This window comes from Lampetra fluviatilis, chromosome 8 (assembly GCF_964198595.1).
Source record: "Lampetra fluviatilis chromosome 8, kcLamFluv1.1, whole genome shotgun sequence".
NCBI classification, from domain to species: Eukaryota; Metazoa; Chordata; class Hyperoartia; order Petromyzontiformes; family Petromyzontidae; genus Lampetra; species Lampetra fluviatilis.
In genome coordinates, this window is record NC_136282.1 from 11,565,840 (window position 1) to 11,586,921 (window position 21,082).

General features: G+C 46.5%; 1 protein-coding gene across 10 annotated transcripts in view; it reads right to left on the reverse strand.

The window, feature by feature from the left end:
- The window catches only part of UNC80 (unc-80 subunit of NALCN channel complex), a 122,307-nt gene that overhangs the window by 16,150 nt on the left and 85,075 nt on the right, over positions 1-21,082 (reverse strand). For all 10 annotated transcript variants that reach the window (XM_078859126.1, XM_078859130.1, XM_078859132.1 and 7 more), the window contains exons 46-56: positions 20,730-20,868; positions 19,790-19,886; positions 17,552-17,722; positions 15,418-15,510; positions 12,296-12,514; positions 9,016-9,216; positions 7,449-7,572; positions 5,386-5,511; positions 4,570-4,693; positions 3,078-3,287; positions 323-507 (exon numbers count right to left, since the gene is read on the reverse strand). In XM_078859126.1, the coding sequence (XP_078715252.1) occupies positions 323-507; positions 3,078-3,287; positions 4,570-4,693; positions 5,386-5,511; positions 7,449-7,572; positions 9,016-9,216; positions 12,296-12,514; positions 15,418-15,510; positions 17,552-17,722; positions 19,790-19,886; positions 20,730-20,868 (1,689 nt within the window). The remainder of the gene's footprint in view (positions 1-322; positions 508-3,077; positions 3,288-4,569; positions 4,694-5,385; positions 5,512-7,448; positions 7,573-9,015; positions 9,217-12,295; positions 12,515-15,417; positions 15,511-17,551; positions 17,723-19,789; positions 19,887-20,729; positions 20,869-21,082) is intronic.

Genomic DNA, 21,082 nt, shown 5'->3' on the forward strand with positions numbered 1-21,082 from the left:
CTCTAACTTCAAGATATCTCAGAAGTATTTCTTTATAGATTTTAAGCTTTCGTGACTGCAAGGATTCATATTCTTAGGTTTTTTTCGGTAAAGTCACGTAGGTAAAAAATAAAAATTAATAAAAGTAAAATAAAAAATAAAATAAAAATCAAGACGTTTCGGAGGCAACACAAGCTTCCGTCTTCAGGTGGAAAAAACCTAAGAATATGTTGAACTTACTTCGCACCGTACGTAGCCAACCCTGCTAATCGGAGGTGCGGGGGAAGAACAACAAACTAACCAACGATGATTGCTCTCACTTGGCCAGACACGCTTTGCTCACCTTGCACTGGATGAACGGACGCAGCAGCACGAAGAGCGGTATGCGCGTGCGCACGATGAAGTCCATGAAGTCCCACAGGGCCACAACGCCCACCTTGCGGAAGGCCATCTCCATCACCTGCAGGCTCAGCTTGTACCAGTAGGGCCCCAGCTGACGCTCGAAGCACACCAACAGCACCTTCAGAGCTGCAACGCAACGACGCGCTTTCTTGTTTCGCCGAAACGTGACGACAACGAGGAATATGAGCGCAGCGCGAGCCATTGGGCGTATATAAACCTTGCAGGGCTATGGAAGGAGCCAGTGGCCAAATGAAGCAGCACGTGCGACAGGAAGACCACCACAGAGATGGAACGATGAAATCAGCTCGGCTATGGATTGTCGCAACGCAAAGGCTGAGAGAGGTGGCAGCGTCTTGGGGGAGGTCTTCATCTAGCAGTAGATGATGATGATGATGATGTTGATGAAAGTATATCGACATGACTACGTCTCAGGACACCGTACAAAAAGCAACACGTAGGCATGAATAGATCAATGAGAATAAGTAAAGGGAACGTAGGAAAGAGGAGGGTGCTGTCCCGAAAAATACAGTTGGATGGATGGAAATGGGCAGTCGTAGGTAGAGAAGAAGAGGCAGGTCTTAAGGCTCGACTTGAAAAAAGATAGATGGAGTCAGCTAAGCAGATAGCCAGAGTTCCAGCAGCAGAGAAGGAGCAACCACCCATAGAACTGTAGTTAAACCAGGGTTTTTGACAAGAGGCTTTGTTAATTCGAGGAGGTGCATGTGGAGGTAGGAGAGTGAGAAGAATCAGAAGAGGTAGGCGGGAGTAAATCTATTGAGGATACCGAAGATGTCGATGATCATATAGTTGATTGATGTGAGATGGGATTTGGGGAGCCAGTGGACGGAATCTGAGAACTGGCGTTTCTGGTTTGGCTGCACGCTCCAGAGACGGAGCCAATGACGATGGCTTAGCAAGCCATCAGCGCTCGAAGATGAGCAAGTGGACGCATCCCAATGCTAAACGAGCAGAGCATGCTGCTCTTTATAGGCTCCTATTAAGTACTCGAGAGAGGAACCTGAATCAAATTTGGATTTCGATATCATCTAAATGCACGAGCGTCCTAACGCAGGACGACTACTGAAAACAAGTTTTATAAGTGAAATCAAGCGAGCAAAAGGGAAATGAAATATGTGCACATTTTAGCTGTGTGTTTTTCGTTGCCGTTATTGGTATTGGGAGTTGTGAGAGAAAAATACACACCACGAAAAACAATCTAATATCTCTCGTGTCTTTTATATATATGTGTACCAATGCTGCGTATTTCAGACTGTCCAACACAAGTTTTGAAGCTTTGTTAATGAGAGAAAATACTTTAAAGCTACAGGCAAAGCCTATTATCCCTGGCAAGCCCTGGTGGAGTTCACCCATGCGAGTGATAAGTAGACTCAACTCGATATCCAAAGAGGTGAGGATCATTTATGGTTACATGGTTGTGATTAGCCCTCCAATGTTTGGCATGATGTCCAACGTTTGCCTCTGTGTACTTGGACCTTTTTCAGCACAATGAATGAAACGTCGGACAGTGCCGATCAACACCCGAAATAAACCAAAAAATACATTGGAGAGCTATACGGCACAACCGCAAAACAACCTACGCGGTTGTGAGTTAGTGTTTGTTGCAATGCAAAATTTTCGACACTCTCTCAGACCAGGCAATGGAAATAATATTCAGCATTAAACAAACCCCCCAAAGTGTGGGCATGACTCTGAAGATGATGATTGATCGATGATGATGACGACCATGGAGAAGCGTCGTGAACCACCGGTCCCAAGATCCCCAGAACTAGTACCGCACCGGTTGAGCGGCTTTTCTCGACGGCAGCTCCCGTCACTGGGAAATCTCCCTCGCTGCACATGCGAAGCAATGAAACTCCCCTCGACCTTCAGGAGTCAACTGAAGGCACTGGGCTTGCTCAGGCTGGCGAACGAGAAGCCCGTGAGACTGTGCTCTGTGCCTCTGAGTTCCCTAACGAATAACGATCTGTCCATTTTGCGATGCATTGTCATGATGATACGTGAATATATGTACGCATGTTGAACTTCTTTCGCACCGTATGTAGCCAACTCATCGGCGGTGCAGGGAAAGGACAACAAACTAAACACAAAACATATATCAGGTCTGTCGAAAAGACAGAGTCTGTCTTCTCGACAGACCTGTTCTCCACCTGAGGACGGCTGCTTGCGTTGTGGCCGAAACGTCGTGAGAATTATTTTATTATGTTTTATTTTATTATTTTATTATTTCCATTCTACGTGACTTTACCGAAAGAACCAAGAAGATGAATCCCTGCAGTCACGAAAGCTTTAATTCGAAAGATAATGTATTTATAGATCTTATATAAATCCACATTGTTGCTGTATGCAAAGCCAAATGGTATTTTATTTTTCATGAATGCGCAATGTCCCATCTCGTGTCTGGATAACATTTTTGTTCTTTTTTTTAGACGTTATTTTTGGCTCGTTCCTCCTCCCCCTCATCAGAGATTCAGTGACCTTTTCACGATTCGTTGCTATGATTTAAGTAAAAGATATTTCTTCAATATTTGATTTTAACCGAAGCATTTCATTGAAACAAAACATAGAATACGTGATGATAAAGATGGTGATCCACGATCATTCTGATGACCATCATCGTCACGACGACGACGACGACGACGATGATGACGGTCAAACGCTCTCGCCGGTGGCCTCACCGAGGAAGGCGGCCTGACTGGTTGACTCGGCGAGGCCGTCCTTGCGCGAGTCGCGGCCCAGCTCCCCGGCGGTGTTGGGGCAGTGCGCCGGCGAGCCCTCGAGCAGAAAGTTCTTGCTGCGCGACGTGCTGATGACACGTGGTGGCAGCAGCACGTGTAGCACCGTCTGCAGCAGGAAGAGCACCTCCGACTGCTGCAGCCGTGGAGCATCTGCAAGTGCCAGAGCAAACCGCACGCTCTGCGATGTCCGCAAAAAAGTGTACCGTGCATTTTAGACGTACCCCAGGTGTACACCGACGTGAGAAAATTCGATTGAGGGTGATTCGTTCCTACGTTCGTCATAAGTTGACACGCATTTTTTAAAATCCTTTATATTAAGTTCGCTTGCTTGCTTGCTTGCGCGCTTACGACCGTGCAAATCTTTCGGTCGTTTTTTAACCCACTTCCCGTGATCCAATCGAGCTGACACTTTGCACACAGACTCGTTGTGCGTGACAATTTATTTTCGTGAATATTTTTTTCCTACATTTTACACTTTTTAGGAAAAAATAAATTATATTTAATTACCAATTGCTTAATGGTGGCAAGCAATCATTTGACCCATAGGTGGCAGCCATCTCAAGCCAGAGGACGAGAGGACTCTAGCCGCCACGCATATAAAGGATTTATAGTGAAAAACATAGTTTTTTCAAAGCAGTATATTTCACAATGGCAACATGTTACAATTACACAAAAAGTTTCAAACGGTTTAATGAGTTATCAAGTTTTACTAACCATTTTATAAATGCCCTATGTGCCCTCCACCTGCTGTACGGACAACATCGAGACGATAGGTGAATTCGTCCCAAACACCTCTCTTCTCACGTTTTCCTCCGAGGTGCGTGGTCGCCCTGTGCTCTTCCCCTTACAAAAACAGCAGCCCGCTTCCTCAAATTGTCGGTACCAACGACGAATGGTCTTTGACATTGGCGGATCAATGCCAAAACGCCGTTAAAACGCACGCTGCACCGCAATTACGGATTCAGTCTTGCTGAACTGCAGAACGCAAAACGCCCCTTGTGTTTGCGGGGTCACCGTCTTGCGAACGACTGAGGCGAGGGGCTGTTTGTGCGCTGGGAGAGGCATCTCGCGGTCATCATTTGAAATTCTATGCCCCGCCCTCTCTATGCCCCGCCCTCTCTATGCCCCGCCCTCTCTATGCCCCGCCCTCTCTATGCCCCGCCCTCTCTATGCCCCGCCTTCTCTATGCCCCGCCCTTTCAAGTGGTAAGCGTTTCATTCATGGGCGGTTCGTGGTTGCAGAGATCTAGCGATTTCAAATCGGGTCCATCTTTTTAAACATTTTACGTTCAGGTTTTCAAGAACGCAACCCGGATGTATATCGAGGCATGCGCTTTCAGTAAACTCTCGAAAATGTGAATGCAACCGTTGAACTTTGCGTGGAGCTAGTTTCACGACAGGGTGGATGCCGAGACAATGAGAATGTGCAGCACCTCGGTTGCCGGAGCCCACGGCCAGCACAAAGGGGATGAAAAGGTTAAGAAGCATCCCTTCCCTCCTCTCTTGGTTGGTGAATGGAGAAATCACCAGGTGCAGCGGAAAGTCTTCTTTCAGGGCCTGAATGGTGTGTCAAATGTCACGCACAACGAAACAGGTTTAGTATAAATAATAACAGGGGTTTGGTTTTTATTTATGTTACCAAGAGGAAAGGATGATTTTGACACTCTGGCTGAATGGCCTCCTTCATGTGGGTGGAGTTTGGTGGTCATGGCAAGTTGGGGTGACAGAAACTATGTTTGCATTACACCAGAGTGTGATCATACTTCACCACGCTGGTTAGTGCTGGTTAGTAAAGGTGGTGCTTAAGATCGGTTCAGATATCAGTCGTCACTGTTAGCCATGGCCAGGAATCGAACTGAAATCCGCCGGGTTTTTGTATGTATGTTGAACTTCTTTCGCACCAGACGTAGGCAACCATACTATTTGGAGGTGCGGTGGAAGGATAACAAACTAAACACAAAAAATACTGAAAAAGAAATGAGTTTTCAATCTAAATTTAAAAGTGCATCGCTCCAGTGGCTTCCTAATATCAGAAGGAAGAGCGTTCCAGACGGCCGCAGAAGCGCGTCTGAAAGCGCCACGCGATGCAGTGACCGTCTTTGTTCGATGGCCGCCCAAAAGCCGCTGCTTGGATGACCGGAGTTCGCCGTGTTGATGGTTTATGCTCAGCGCCGCGTTAACTCGATGCGCCCACCGTTCCACCCCCTCAACTGAACCTCACCTAGCGGATGTGTGTTTTTATCGAGCACCTGGATCTGCAAAGCCACGAGCTTTACGACGGCCGTGCTGAAGGGCAGCGGTGGAGACAGGTAGGGGCTCAGGTGGAGCAGGGGGAGCCCGTCAGCCACGCTGGAGGGCCCCACCACACCCATCACCTGAGCACAGCCGCGTGAAATCGCAGTGTCAGCAGCGTTCGTCGTCCGACGTTGCATGCTGAGCAACACTGACAACGTTGAGAGAGAGAGAGCTCTCTAGTGTCAACAACACTCATGCTCGACAAGACTCTTTTGTTAATAACTGTCCACTGCCCGGACGGTTCAGAATCACACTATTTATTTATACCGGAGGAATCCGATGAGCTACAAAGCTCCGTTTTGAAGATTTACAGTCGGGGCGGGTAAGAACGTTGCAACAACAAACAGTACAACAACACGATAGTAGTGCAAAGTACAAGAAAGGTAAACAAATCACCAAAACACACACAAATACAACACTAAACCATCCCAATCCTACCAGGCAAAAATGAAGCTATGAATATAAGTGTTTTTCAAATGTTTTCTCGTTACTATTTGTTTCACGTTGTTATATATTTCGTTCCTGTTCTGCATCGTGAAACATTTCGTGAGCAAGCCTGTTGTTGGATCTGTTTTTTGCCATTAGATGCATTTATATTGACCCAAGTCTCCATTGATAAAAGCGCCTCTTTCCTCTCATTTGGCGAATAACCGCTTTAAATAACGGTGATCAATCAACGAATAAAATTACGACATGGAAAATAAACGCCGCATTATAACAACAGGAAACCTGACAGGCGGAGGCTGTGGCATTTCAACAACAAGCCGCACACCTTTGCTTTAACACGACACTGGGGAGGGGAGCTGTGATAGCAGGATGGAGCGTCGATGCTCCGTGTCAAACAGGCATTTTTAAATTATGTTTTCCTCTCCCACTCTTAGGGCTCCTGGGAAGCTCGCCGCTGCTCCGCTCTTTATTCAGCGAGGCAGAAGCGCCGGGTGTCGGCAATAACGGAGCTGACGCACAGCAGGGAATCCATCAATGCCGAGCGGTGAGCTGAGCAAGGGCACAGCAGCTCAACTTTTTGATTGGCGTAAAAACAACAACAAAACATTTGCGTGATAGGATTTGACGGGCCGGGGGTGGGATGAGGTTTTTGGACCAGTGCCGCGGCTGTCTTGCACATGCGTCTAAATTAATTTCAAAGGGAATTCAATTAGGCCGTTTCCTCTCTGGAAGGGTCGATGAAGGTCACCGTTACAGGCTGGCTGGGGGCACGTGAGAAACCCTCCCCAAGCTGGGCCACAGGTGAATTGGCCAAGGCCTCTTTAGCTGAGCAGCATCAAGTTGAGCAAAAAGTCTGTCTGGACATTTCGCTGTTGTAAGACTGACTCGGGTATGAAGGTACAAATCCAGGATTTATAGCCCACCTGACCCTGGCATTGCAGGATTATTATACTGGGATGAGCAACATGGGTTGGTGCTGTTTGATTTGGATGAGAGACACTCGAATTTTAATGCGTGGAAATTAAAGAATCCGTGCCCTTACAACCGAGTAGATGTCAATGAGATGCCATATATTTAATGCAAGGAAGAGTTCTCTTTATACCAAACGTTAGTTCTTTATTGAGGATAAGATCGGAGCCTGTAGAGATTTTTTTTTCCATGAAGTAGTAAAATAAAAAAATATGTAACACAATAATATTAATATACCTACAGTTTAAAAAAGTGACCGGTTAACCACACTCCCAGTCCTACGTAAATCTTACATATAAGCAGAACTCCATTCCGTATCTTCGCACATTAAAAAATATATATATTATTTGGGCTTTCCAGACCAATATTATCCAGTGCCATTTGTTTTAAGCAAACAAACTCTGGTGGACCGGAGTCAACATTCTGGGCCTCATCACCGGAAGTCAGGCTTTGTTAAGCAAATTCTGCTGGGTAACCAGATGCTATTGCCGAAAACACTCCTGGCTCTATCCCTACGACATCGTGGTTGAAAAGGCACCGCAGGTGTGGGTCGGTCACACCGAGCCCAGTCTCGGTCCCGGCCAGGTTCCCGGTCCCTCACCAGATTGACGCAGATGTTGATGAGGGAGCGGACGTGCGGCAGGAAGGAGATGATTGGCTGCTTCTGAAGGGTGATGCACACTCCCTGAATGAGGCTGCTCGCGCCCTCCCACTCAATCTGCCGCCTGCGCACAACGTGTGAACCAGGGGAACACACGCACATCAGCAGCAACAAGCCTTCACGCAAATCTTAAGGCAGCTGTTAACTGGTAATCAGGTGATTATATATATATATTTTTTTTCTTTCCCCTCTGTCTTTGTAATTTCCATGTACTCTTAAGGGAGGCCGAGGACACGTGCACATTTTTGTTTTAAATGGATGTCCAACGTCTCTCGAGCGTTTTGATAAAAACGTAATCCGACAGCTTGGAACAAAATAAAATAAAACTAATTGCCATAACTGTTTTTTTTCTATTTAATTTCACCACCCACCACAATCACTGCAATATTACCGCAATCAGCCACGCTGCAATGTTAAAGGGGACGCATGCTAATAAGCAGAAGTTTTTGGCACTGGCGGTACGCTCTTGCCAAAAAGGCACAGAGACCTTGATTCATGTAAATATCCTTTCATCCGACTATACTGGATGAATGAAGGGCTGCTCCCTACATTCATGACCTCCTTCAGCCCACATATATTCTATCAAGATCATTAAGATCCTCAGATTGCGCACTGCTCACTGTCACCACGGTCTCGAAACTGACGGCGCTTTTGCAATTGCGGCACCTCGACTCTGAAACTCGTTGCCCTTTGAGGTCAGGACTTGGGAAACACTTTACGAATCTTAAAATCTTGACGAAAAACGCATCTGTTTAAAATGGCTTTCTCTCCTTCGTTATTATCAAAACGTCCTTCTCACTTCTTTCCATGCATATCGCCCTCAGAACGATTGTTTAAGGGTACTTTATAAATTCAAATAATTATTTATCGCAAGACAACCGCGCGCACCCGCGTTGCTGAAACTTTTGGAATTCCGCAATGGTGCAGAAGATAACAAGCAACAACAAAGTGGAAGGAATAAAGCGAATCTCCGCGCGCTCTACCGGACAATGGGCCTGGCCAGCGCTCATTTGCGTCCGCGGCTCGGAGCCAGCGGCAGTAATTTCAGCACTGGCTGAGATCCCTACAGCAATAGATCAAGAGGCAATTGCTCCTATCCGTAGCTAATTCACAATTATAAACACCAGGCAATTGCACAGGGGCGGTTGAATGGAGTGTTGAAACGTGTTTTCTTTAATGCGCGTGTCTCGGTACGCGCTTAGGCTAGGGTTGCCACTCGTTCTGGGGTTTTTTTCTTCCTGAACCATCATCTCTTTAAAGAAATCTGTTCTGGGGAATTCTGCAAGTCTAAGAGTCCTCGTGTTTTTTTTTGTTGCCGCTGCATGACAACTATAATAATACACTACTCCAGACACGTGTTTATATATTGTTCTCCCCTCTTCCAATCTGGCAAGATACTCTTCTTCCCAATGAAATAAATCGGATTATTGTAGCTCAGTGGCGGCAGACCCAAGCTTGGGCAGCATGGGTTTCTACCCCCGACCGCTGACCCGCTCGCCGTTGTTACCGCAGCGTGGGCATCTTGTGGATCTTGTTAAACATGCGGTCCAGGCGCTTGATGATGAGGATCAGGGCAGGACGCACGGCCTCGCTCGACCAGTCCGTGATGGGCAGCATCTCGGTCATGTAGCGGCGCAGGCCCCGGCTCTCCATCGTCGCCCCGTCGTACGGAGCCAGCTTGAGCAGCGAGTGCGCGATCTCGGCCAGCCTGCGTCACCCGCCCGTGCGATCACGGACAGGCAACACGCAAACAAGGACCACCGTTAATCCAGCGACCGGATTATTGGTCACCAGTTCCAGAACTTAGGAATCAGAAACTATTTCCTGTGCAACGTGGAATGATGAATGCACCAACGTACAAGTGGCACTGCGCAGGTGACTCTGATTGACCAGCGGCGGCCATCTTACAGCACCCATGGCTACAGCAACCTAGTTATATCCCTGCGTGGGATAAGCAGATAAAAGGTGCAGCCCTGCAATTGCTTGCTGAAGCCACTATTGAAGAAAAGGCCTCTACTAGAGGGCACTGTCGAGGGTGTCTGTTCTACTCTTCCACACTGACCAGATGTGTGGGAAAAGGTGGCTGTACCCACACTTTGCCTCACCGCACACGTGACCTTCCAATCAACGGACTGGGGTCCCCATTGTGTTGGGGGTGAGATTCCTCCGGTTTCACCGCGTTGAATACAAGCGACGGGGCTTCGATGCACACGTTTTCAGTTTCATTTCATTTATGAGTTATAACCCTGTGAACCATGCGGCTCTTGACTCGGGTGCAACCGCAACAAAACAAAAACATGAACAAGAAACATCTTAAAGTGACTACATGCAACAGAAAAATCCAGGAAAAAACAGCAAAGTCTTACAAAAAGAAACACCGTATTTCAACGCTAAGTGATGACACTAATAGATAACAACGGTCTGCACCGAACATCAGTTCCTAAGGAAGCTACCAGCACGTGGAGCGAAACTTCGGCCGTCATGCCAAACAACTCAAAAGGCACCATGGAGAGCCAAAGCCAGAATCAATGGAAGCGCCGGCGAGCTGTCGTTCAAAATGAAGCTCTCTCTGTTAGTAAGAAGCTTAAAAAAATAGACATCAATGACGCGACCTCGTGAAGGGACGGACGATATTAATCACGGGGGAGCGGGTTGCACTGCATCTGCAATTGGAGAAAAAAAGTTGTTTGGATTCATTGGCCAAAGGCCATAAAATCTATCCAAGTGAATATACGGTCCGATTCAGAAAAGACAGAGAAAAGCTTTGAATGCAAATTTGACTCTGCCAAAAATTAAAATAAATATTAACGTTAACAAAGTTAATATTTTATTTTCTGCACGCCCGTTTGAGACGTAATTATTATGCACGCTGCCCTTAAAACAATTTTAAGATTTATTAGAGTGTGACATTAAACAGCACTTATCTGTTTGTTTGCCTAATCGAAAATTAAATATCTTCTCACTCGAACATTTTAATTAGTTGCTGTAATAATGTAGCACTTTACAGTGTTTTATCAGTTCATAACATTCAAATCCAGAAAAACTCAATTCGGTCATGGAATATTAAGGAGTGTAGAATTATTAATTAACAGCAAGTCTTTACGATGTCATCTACAGCCAATGATTTCGCCTGCCAATGATCATCGTGATGTTAATATGATGGAATGCGCGATGCTTGCCGTCGCATATTTTTTTTTGGCATGCCTACAAGGGAACATTGCAGTACTCACATCATGCACTGCAATATTTTTTAAATTCAAGAATGCAAAGAAAGGTGCATTTAAGTAAGCGCACTTCACAAAGGGCACAGTTTGTGATATAAGCAACACAGCCTTACATCAGACTGGTGATGGGGAAGGCGGACTTGTGATACAAGAACACTACTCTGGATATTATCACAGCTGGCCTTGTTCCACAGTGGTCACCTCTCATACCCAGTCTGGGTTGCATATATATACAAACACATTAGTCCATAATACAGGTTTTGTTGTCACGAAAACAGAACATGCCAATTCGTCACTAATACAGCTCACCGGTGTGTTTGAGAGACAAGTCACAACACTTACAATCCAAGTACGACGTTACTGCCCACCTTTAATGTAAATACAGTACTCTTACGTATTCAGAATTGATTTCATTAGATGTCAGCTCTTTGTCAGTCTACTGCATGATGAAGGCCTATGCAGACTATGTCAATCATGGAAGTTGTCTTGACTATAATTTATCTCGACTGGTGAGTGTGGGATGTTGAGGAGAGGCCCAGGACCAGTTGTAGGTATGTACGTTGAACTTCTTTCGCACCGACCGTAGCCAACCATGCATGCTAATCGGACGTGCGGCGGCAGGACAACAGTTCAAATATCACTCGCCACTGCTGTCAGCCCTGAACCAGACTCAAACTCAGGTTTCCAGGTGCAGAAGGTAAGAAGCGCTTTACCACTATGCCAACCATCACTATGAATGAACGTCTCTTTTCTAAATTCAATGTTCGATACACGCCACATTTTCACCCACCCCCGGCCTTTTGCTGTACAATTCCACTGTTTTGTACAGGCTCTTGAGATGCAGTTACATTCAAATGCTCTACAAGCAGTGATGAGAAGGAAAATGGTACTAATTGGACACATACGTAGGATCGACAACAACAGGAAGATTTAAAGAGTGTTCTTCATAAAAATGAAAGGAACAAGAAAGAGAGGAAGACCTCACAGAGAATGGTGCCAGAAAGATGTGGCCACTACTTGAGCATATTGGCACAAGACAGCGAAAAGTGGAAACAATTGACGAAATGTGCAGTGGAGAACTACAGGTTATCTGCCCATGGATCGTGATGATGAAGACGATACATGCAAAAATGTTGCCCCTCTGCTGCACAATCCCACCTTTACATCATGGGACCTCCTTTGCCAGTACCAAAATATACTAATAGGGTTTTTCCCCTTTTTTCTGGCAACAAAAATCATGCTTACATTGAACATTGAAACAATCAGTTTCAAAGACAATGCATACATTATCAGAGTATTGTTTTTTGTTTGCATTTGACTGCAAGTATTGTGGTTAATGTAAGCATGATTCCTTGCAAAAGGTGTCAGTTTTTGTTGCCAGAATAAAGGGGAAAAACCCTATCAGTATAATCCCACCGTTTTTAACGGGGTCTTGAGATAGTCACATTCGGACGCTCCACAGACCCTAATTTGCATTGCACTGCATTGCGTGACGACAGCACAAAATGTACTTACTGGGTTGGCCGCGGACTAACTGCAACACACGTGTCGCGAGTCGCTCACCGGATGTGCGACTTAACGTCGAGCAGCTCCGGCACGGCGGCGCGGGGTTCCCCGGCCATGCTCTGCAGGATCTTGAGCCGGGGGCCGCTGTGCTTGAAGAAGTCGGTGCAGATGTTGAGCAGCGATTCGCGTGGCCTCCGGAACTCCTCCTTGGCCAGGCGTTCATCCAACTCCTCGGGGCCCAATCCCTGGCCCTCCTCAAGCAGCCGCAACTCATCCCTGAGTCGTGGCCCAACGCACGCCACAAAAAAGACAAAATCCCCCCCCGGTGTAGCCTCAACAGACCGCTGGGGCATGTGCTGTTAAGTGAGCACCTACTATATGAAGGCCGGCACAGCGCACGATAGGGTGGGTGGCCAACATCATGCCCAACCGCCTTTGTCTCCCCAGTGATGATGTTTACACACCACAACAGGTACTAATTTTAGGCTGAGTCGACCTAAGGGAGGCCCAGGAGCAGTTTAGATATTCGTCACTGAGGTTGGCTTTAAGTCATAACTTGTTGTATGTTTCCATGTAATCTTCCGTACTTCACCTTCACCTCTGACCCCAGGGCACATATGCCCCGCCCACTTCGTTCTGACACCAGGACGCTTGTGCCACGCCCTTTTTTAAACCTTTAAAAACAGTTGCCTTCAGTGACCTTACCCCCTTTTTCCTCCTGATGACGATCGCTTGTGTTGTGATCGAAACGTCGTAGTTTTGATTTTATTACTTTTATTTTTCTATCTACGTGACTTTACCGAAAGAACCAAAAAATATAACACTTAAAACTTGTAACTATTTTGAGACATCCAAAATGTGATGTGTGTTTGTTTAATCTTGGCATTATCAATTTAAACAGATTTTTAACACCCCAATTAGATGTTTCGCTGATGCCATGCCAAAATTAGGCAATTGCCTGCAATTGCCAAATTAGGAAATTGCTCCTTCCTGAATATTCTTCTGGGGTTAATTTCCCACTGCTAAACTGGGATGGATCCCAAATGCACTAATCTACACTATCTAAGTAAATGTATACAGTTGAGTAAAATTAGAGTACGCATTCAATGAAAAATAAAACGCTGGTAATTTCTTACCTATATCTATTCTTACAAAATTAAATCTATAAATGCAAGCCAAACAACTTAACTGGCACATTGTACCAAGCACACAGTGACCATCGGACTAATTTGTGGCAAATTATTCATTACACAAACAGATCTTAAATAATAAAGCACAATTACAATTCCATAAAGAAAACTACTCCATTTACTCCTTTCGCTCATCTAACAAGTGTTGGTGGATGAGCCGTGCTGGAGAGATTAGCACAGTGTGCGCTCCGAACCTTGCAACCTGAGCTCAATTCCCGGCCATGATCAACATCAGTGACGAGTGATATTTAAACAGGTTCTGAGTGATCCCCCCCCCCCATCACCCTCTAGCATGGTGAAGTATCATCAAAACAACCTCCACGACCGGCACAGCATGGGGAGGCCTTTATCCAGCAGCGAATGGAAAAAGGTCTGAATATTCTAGTATGCCTTTGTGCGTCATCTGGTCCAACACCAACGGAGACTAGGCTCTATGAAAAGCTGTCTCGGGTGTGGACCAATCAACTTCAAGGACAGTGCATATCATTATCATCATCAGAGTTGTTTCTTTTTGTTTGCATTTTGACTGCATGTGTTGTGGTTATTGCAAACATGATGCCTTGTATAAAGGTGTCAGTTTTTGTACCAGTTGAAAGGGTAAAAACCTATTACTACAGGTCTGAATATTATCAATGGTTTACAATTATTTTTCGTAAGTATTTAGTTTTTAAAAGGGGGTCACTGATTGCATGACTCCTTTCGAGCATTCAACACTCCAGAGACATCGCATTCTATAAACATTATAATGCCTTCATTCTTATGTACGATGAATGTCCCCAAGATTGCGATGACAATGATTTCCATGCCGTGGCAAATATTCCCTGAGAAAATATCCCCAATAGAGGGCAGTCCTGGGCCACTCTGTCACCAGGCCGCAAGAACGGTCACGGAGCTATGACTCTTGAACTACAATTTATTATTCACACCGGCAAAGTATTCTTGGCTCTTTCGGTAAAATCACGAGAGATAGAAAACAAAAATCTAAATTAAAAGCAGAAAAACCCACGACGTTTCGATCACAACACAAGCGTTCTTCATCTTTTCTCTACACCTGAAGAAGAGCGCTTGTGTGGCGATCGAAACGTCGTGAGTTTTTCTGCTTTTAATTTAGATTTTTGCTTTCTATCTACGTGACTTTACCGAAAGAACCAAGAATATGAATTCCTGCAGTCACGAAAGTATTAAGTCTAAATTCACACCAGCAAGTGTTAGAGCGTTTGTATGACATTCCCGAGCGCTCACCACTGATACATCTTAATATACATGAATAACAATTGCCTCATTTATTCTCCGCACCGTTGGGAAGGAAATCTATTTAGCAACAGGCTTCCACCTGGAATAATACAAACATTCCATATGCGTGCCCCGCACAATACCTGCGTAATATACGTGTAATCTACATGCCCCATACTGAACAAATGTGGATGCATTCATAACTTGTCAAAGCACAATTAGGTCAGAGGAGACAGACACGTTCAGATGGGTATTGGACACATTCTGCTTGTGCGCTCTGCGAGATAACCCTGCTGCACGAGGTTCGATAGCAATGTGTGTGGATGTCTTGGCCATTTACACTCGTGCGTTGGATGGAATTCTGAATGTTGTGGGGATATAGTGTTGTTGTATTCGACCTGTTCTTAAACATTTCGCATGGCGTTTTTCTTCTCCTTCTCATAACTCAGTTATGTTGAACGTTCTCTCCCCTCTCTATTCCTTCCGCGTTCCCCTTTAAAAAAACACAGCTCAGACATGATTTTCAACAACAACAATAAAAAACACTTGCTGTTATTTGTTGTTGAGAAATTACTTGGCGATGCACACTTTAGTCAGATGTAATGGTAAATGTTTTGGAGGCGATTAATATTTGTAATATTACAAATGTAATAATGTAATATTACAAATGTCCATGTAATATTTGAGTTCGTAAAGTTTACAAACACACACACACAAACTATTGCGGGTGGGCAAGGCAGACCCCTGCACGCTGACCTGAGGCTGGCTCCTCCTGACGTCGTGTGGTTCGCCGCGGCCGCTCCCTTGTAGGTCTGGTCCGAGCGGCTCACCTGCGGAGCCGTCATGGGCCTGTACATCCCACGCACACAAAGCCAAAGATCCACCACCCGCACGCACCGCCGTGTTGCCCTCAACAGAATGTTGGGGACAAGCGCCGTTAGCGAGCAGCAGAGGTCGCAAACGGGTTTTGATTCCTTACCCGTACCCTACCCGATACCCGGCTAACCCGTACCCGGCCGGGTATTGGGTAGGGTACGGGTACCCGATTGCGACCTCTGGGATGAAGCCATGTTGCAGGCGCGGGTGGGTTGATTTCTAGGAATTTGAATTGTGAGAAGAGACAAGACGTTGGGCAAATGAGTGACAAACGGTTACTCACCAGTGACTCACGGCCTACCCGTACCCGTACCCGTACCCGGTCGGGTACGGATAGCCGGGTATCGGGTAGGGTACGGGTATCGGGTACCCGATTGCGACCTCTGGCGAGCAGCACTTATTAAGGCCGGCACGGTGCACCAGGCGCTGGCGGGGCCGGCAAAGTGTCCGGCCGCATTTTCTTCCCCCGCGCCGGCGCTTACACATCGCACCAAGATACTCGTTTGAAGCGGAGTTGACCTGGGCGGATTCCCCACACACATAAACGACCGCAACCGCATCCAACAGTCGCTGACAGCGCCCAGTTGACGGCCAATTCGTTCAGAATACGAGTTCACTTCTGTGGTAGGGAACGTGGTTATACCCGCGTCCCCATATGTTGCGAAATAACAGAGCGTTCAATTTACTCCATTAAAGCTTATTTTTTTTTCCCCTGCAGCAAATGTGTTCATTCTTATCTGCTGTGCTATCATTAGCGATCTTAGATTCTTGCTTTGGGACTCCCTCCCATCGTCCCTCTTTCTCCGAGTTTCTATAACCTCGCTCAGGTCAAGCAATAAATTAGTTCTTATCTGATGTTCTATCACGAGTGCTCCGAGTTGCTGGCTGATTTGTGTTATAGACCTTTCAGACCTGTGCTAAGTAATTACAATATATATTCACTCATACATATTCAGCCTATGTGGAATATAACTGATTACATTTTCGGCTATGCCCTTGCTGGAACAGAAGAGCTATGTGAATGATGTTCAACGGTTTAAAGATTTAAGAATGCACTCCATATATTATTATAGAGTTATGCAAATTTATGATGTCAGTAGTAATAAAACAATTATGACATATATATTGCATGGTATATTGTAAAACTTGAAAAGTGAATGTTTAATAATGGACACATTAACTAGATTTAGAATACAATTGGCCCTATTTTAAAATTCCCAACAGCGTAACGTTATGATACGATGATTCAGGTGCATACGAGCAGGACTGCAATGCATAAAACGTAAGTTTATTAGAACCGACAACTATGGTCGCACTGCACGTGGTACAGCCCCAAAAATACATCAGAAAGCTATGCAGCAAAATTGACTGAAGCAAGATAATTTCTCCACGACTATGGCTGTCCGCCTGATGATGCTAGTTGTGATTACTGACAAAATGTCGCACTCGAATTGGACATGTTGTGGGTTAACTCTGCCCACGAGTATCGGGATGAACGGTCCTTTCGCGAGCTGGGGGAGGTGGTAACCCCTTGAGCCATTGGGCCCAAAAATCGTTTATCGGTACCACCCGAGGTGGCAAATGCTCACAATGAAAAAAAAAATTTCGAGCATTGCATCTCTAGATCACGCATGTGCCAGATAGCAAGGTCATGGTAATAGCTATTTTACGGGGAACGGTCATGAAAAAAAGGTTTATTTGACAGAGAATATGATTTTAGAAGGGGAAAAAATATCCGAATTAGATTTTTTTTTTAAATATCTACGAAATAAAAGAACCAATATGAAGAGTGTCTATAAACGATCCGGTATGTACAGCTTTCTGTCATTGGCGGACACTCTCCATGATGGTCACTATCCATGATGGACACTGCTCATGGTCGACACTGTCCATGATGGACACTGCTCATGGTCGACACTGCCCACTGTGGACCCTGGTAGCATTCGCCACCTCGACCGGTACCGACCAAAGCCCCTTCACCCCTGGGCTGAGCGGCTCGGGGCGGGGGAATCACCGAGTGAGAGGCTCGGCGCTGTAGAGGAGCGCCTGCACGCAGGTTGCCAGGTTCGCGATGGCGGTGATCTCCTCCCGGGCGGCCGCTGGCGTCTCCAGCTGCACCGTGAGCGTCTTAAGTCGCTGCAGGTAGCAGGGCACCAGCGCCTCTACCACGCTCAGCATCTGCAAGCTGGCACGAGCGGCGTTGGGGTGAGGGGTGTGCGAGGGAGGTCAAGGCAAGAGTCGGGCAAGGCTCTCGTGAACTTCTGAGCTGCAATTGTACGTGATTTTTTTTATTGTTAATTTCAAATTTTCGTCCCTTTTGTCAATTCACTGCTTGGGTGAAGGCCTTCCGTCATATTGTGTCAGTCATGAGAATTGTTCGACCATACTTCACCAAGCTTGTTATTAAGTGGGGGAGTGGGGGAGGTCTGCACAACCGGTTCAGATGTTCGACGCCACTGAGTGTAGCCATGGTCAGGAATCGAAGCTCACCGGGTTCACAACATGGTGCGTCACTGCTTCTCCCTTCAACATAGTTTTAGAGTCATTAATCTTTTAACAATAAATTATTTGAAAAAAAAACAAGTCCACACTGCGGACCTTTAATCCCAGTGGGACAATGCCTGTCAGACATGCCTGAGTTTTGTAGCACGTGCGCGTGTGCGCGTGTGTGTGTGTGCACCGAGGAATTGTGCGCAGTGCCAAATCGGTACGTGCGGAGCTGGCCACGCGAGGCAACGCTCTGTGACACCCGCTGACGTGATGGACGTCTGGAGCTGAGGCGTAATTCACAGTTGAGGTGTAATTACAAAATAAATTACATACCCCCTTGCCTTTCCCCGCAACAGACATCTCTGACGGTCAGCCCGAAGAGAAGATGCGGTTTTCCGGATTAAAATCGCCTATAAATTTCCCACGTTGTTTTGACTCGGCAGAGGCCTTCCACCTCCTCCCGACGATAAATAAACGTTGCGACATCGCGTGGACGATCTTCTTGGTTCTTTCGGTAAAGTCACGTGACTTTACCGAAAGAACCAAGAAGTCACGAAAGCTTTAAATCGAAAATTAATCGCGTGGACGAGTTTGCATTCACCGTCTGTTCGCACGTTCGAGAACTCGGTGTGGTTGGCCACAAAACGCCGTGCTCCCTTGAAAAATAAATGTTGTGTTATCAGGACCAGCGCACAATTTCTCCAGCCGAGTTAAAGACGGCTGCCCGGCATCGCGTGGCGCTTTCACACGCGCTTCTGTGGCCGTCTGGAACGCTCTTCCTTCCGATATTAGGAAGCCGCTAGAGCTACGCACTTTAAATCATCTAGATTGAAAACTCATTTCTTTAAAACTGCTCTTTGTGTTTGGTCTGTTGCCCTTCCCCCGCACCTCCTATTAGCACGGTTGGCTACGTACGGTGCAAAAGAAGTTCAATATACACACTGCACTTTACACTACCCTTACTACACTGTACAATACGCTGTAAACTGCACTATCATACACTACACTATACATTACTATACACTACACTAAACCCTACTATACACGACACTATACACTACACTACTATACACTACACATTACTATACAGTATACACTACACTATACTGTACACTACACCACTATACTACATTGAAACTCATTTCTTTAGAACTGCTTTTTGTGTGTTTAGTTTGTTGTCCATTCCCCCCCCACCCCGCAGACCTCCGATTCGCACGGTTGGCTATGTACGGCGCGAAATAAGTTCAAGGTACGTACATACATATACGTACGATGGGCAAAGGGACTCAAAAGTCAAACTCCACGATTGCAAAACGTTCCGCAAACTGAAAACAAAATAATTTCCCAGATGCAACTGCGGCGCTCCGCGCAAACGGTGAACTCTTGTCGTCCGCTGTGTTTTCAGAATTGTCGGGTTCACGCAGAGGGGAGCAGTTTAGGCTTGCGTTTATTTATTATTATACGTATATATTTGTTTTCCCCAACGCCGATTGTGCATCGCACTCGCTCCGGTGCCACCACCCAAGCGGCTCGATAGCCAAGCAGCAGGAACATTAAGTGCCATACTTATTATGCGGCTGTCAGTTAAGTCGATACAACATCAGCATCCCTTACCGCTTTCATTAACTCTGAGTCGTCTGAAAGGTCGATACACCGCCGGTGGAGGCGGTCTCGCTGTTTAGAAGAAAAAAAAAACAAATCTCCATGCCTGCCAAGTGAGGGGTGAGGGGTGGACATTGAAACGACTGCCATCGTGGGGTACCTTCTAAAGGACTCGGGGGCGTAAGCGACCACCGTCACGCACAGCTTGATGGCCTCGGCCATCGAGAATGCGAGGTCTTCATTTCCGTAGCAGAAATCTGCGGAGACAGCGGGCGGGGACACGGGGGGGGGGGGGGGCGCGTGGGTCACTCGCGTTGTTCATTAGCGCCGCTCGCCACGGCCTCATTTGCACGTGCACTCTGGTATATTAAATCGTTCAACTGGAATGGAAGTGCCTCTCTGCGCGCGTGTGTGTTTTATGCGGCAACTATGTAAATTATCGACATTTTCATATAACAGGATTAGTCTACTTCGCTTTGTCAATCCACTGCTGGATGAAGGCGTAAATTTTATTCAGAGAGGCGTAGCGTCGTTGATTTTAAAGACATTGCTGCTCACCGCATAGAACTTAAGCGGCATGATCGCACTCTACGATAGCTGACGCCAAACTGTGCCACACGCCCTCATGCATGGCCTTGTGGGAGCCTCGGTACCGATAAAGTTAATTTGCGTTCATGTTTCTTCCGATTCAGTTCCGATGACGTACATCGGAATGAGAAACGGTGAAGTACAATCCACCAGTTCGTGTCCTCAGGTGTCCCCTCCTTCCTCATCTCCTCTCTTGTCCAAGATTTGAAACTACGTTCGGTTTCTTATGCTTTAGTTGCGATAGATTTTGAAACGGAGGGTGTGCGAACAAAACAACGCGACGTTCAACGCACGTTTCATTTTCATCTTCCAAAAAAAAAAATCTTTATTTATTTTCAACAAGCCCCGCGTTCATGAGCAGCAGCGGTGTGCACACGGTTAGCAGCGGTGAGAAGGTCAAGAGGTTGGGCAGTGAAGCGTGTGGTGGTGGTGGGGGGGGTGGAGGCGGGGGAGCAAAGGCAGCAGCGAGCAGAGCGGGGAAGAGAGAGAGAGAGAGACGACGGAGCGCTCACCCAGGGACTTGAGGGGCTTCTCGGCCTTCACGAGCTCCAGCACGTCGAGGGTGTCTTTAGAGTCCCTCTCGAGCGAGATGAGCAGGTCGAAGAGGCACTGCGGGGACACCTCCCCTGACGCCCCGCTGCCCGGGGAATCCTGGGGGGGGGGGGGGGTCCGGCCGCCCAAATAAAAAGGGGGGGCGCGGTCAAAACAAACGACTGAATAAACCGAGGCATCAGCGCATGCAATATGCAGCACTGTGAAATGTGCATTCATATGTCGCGCGCATTTCAAATACCACGCGCGCGTGAAGTGCACGTATGCTACGAGAGGGGGTCAAAACGTTTTTTTGAGGACAGGATATTAAACA